This window comes from Brassica oleracea, chromosome C7 (genome assembly GCF_000695525.1).
Source record: "Brassica oleracea var. oleracea cultivar TO1000 chromosome C7, BOL, whole genome shotgun sequence".
NCBI classification, from domain to species: Eukaryota; Viridiplantae; Streptophyta; class Magnoliopsida; order Brassicales; family Brassicaceae; genus Brassica; species Brassica oleracea.
Window position 1 is genome coordinate 28709470 of NC_027754.1, and position 1310 is coordinate 28710779.

At 45.9% G+C, this 1310-nt stretch overlaps 1 protein-coding gene across 1 annotated transcript; it reads right to left on the reverse strand.

Moving 5' to 3' along the window:
* Positions 1-538: 538 nt before the first annotated feature.
* On the reverse strand, positions 539-1291 carry LOC106303016. Its single transcript, XM_013739395.1, has one exon. The coding sequence runs from the start codon at positions 1289-1291 to the stop codon at positions 539-541; it is 753 nt and encodes a 250-aa protein (XP_013594849.1).
* Positions 1292-1310: the final 19 nt, after the last annotated feature.

The following is a 1310-nucleotide window of genomic DNA, read 5'->3' on the forward strand; positions in this document are numbered from 1 at the left end:
ACCAACAGTCCGTAAACCGCATGTCGGTTTACGCTTGGTTCGCAAGGGAAGATAAATGTCAAGTTTCCGCGGATAAATACGAAATTTTGAAGATAATTACGAAGCTCGGAAAAAAAGAAATATCTCCATTTTTATGCTATGGCGGCTTAAAGGCAGAAGAGAAAAAGCGTAAACCGACCTTGGAGCCAGTATATGAGGGGTCCTAGGCGAGAGGCATGAGGAAGAACTTTCTTCAGAGCAAACTTAGCACTTAGAGCAATTAGGCAACTTTCCGTTTTTATTATTTCGAGCTGCGACTCTATTAGGTTTTGCCGTCTTAGGGTTGCTAGAACTAGGAATCTCGCCGATAGCTATCGAGCCCAGGCTTATACCTTGTTGTAAACGCTCATACGCAAATTCGGAATAAGACTTCTCTTTGCTCTCTTCTTACGATTTTTTTACTTCTTTGTTGTCGATATTGTGTTCTGATTTGCTTGGCGTGTGGTATTAGCAGATATCCGGGACCTCTGGGAAATTAGGGTTTTCCTAGTTTCCTTATTTAAACGGAAATTGATAGTGCAAATTTCTGTTCCCACAGATCTTTGGCGGGGTCTTTGACCGAGAGGTCGCGTGCGAGTGGGATATTGTCCTCCTTCTGTGGCATTTTTTGTAATTCGGACATGTAACAGGCTCGAGCTTGTTTCTGGCTTCCGAGTATGGTCTTTTCTCCGGTTGGAGACATAAACTTCACGCATTGGTGATAAACTGAGGGAACTGCCCTCATCTGGTGTAACCAGGGGCGTCCTACAATGGCATCAAAAGGCATGGGAAGATCGACTACAGTGAATTCTGTTTTTCGCTTCAGGTCACAGGCTTTCGTAGTTAATAATGCGACCCTGAGCGAAAGGATCGACCTTCCTTCGAAACTGGCGAGGGGGGTCGCTTCTCGTCTGATCTTTGGGGCCGGTTGTTCGAGTGACCGTAGCGTTTCTTGTGAAATGATGTTAACAGCACTTCCGGTATCGACGAAAATTTTCGAGAGGGCGACACCTCCTACTTCTAATGCGATCACTAAGGCGTCATCGTGGGGCATATCGAGCTTTACAGTTTCTAGCTCGTGGAAAGTCAAGATTTCCCCTTTCTGTGGTGTATCCTCGAATGCGGTGATAGTGGGACTGTTAATCGTTCCTCGCGAGGTATGGGAGCGTTTATCGAGATTATCGACCTCTCTTGACGTCATCGATTTGCCCGATCTGAGGAGTTCGAGATCGATAGATCCGATGCAATCAGGTCGGACTTGGTTGGAATCCATAGTCGCGCTTAGGAAACTT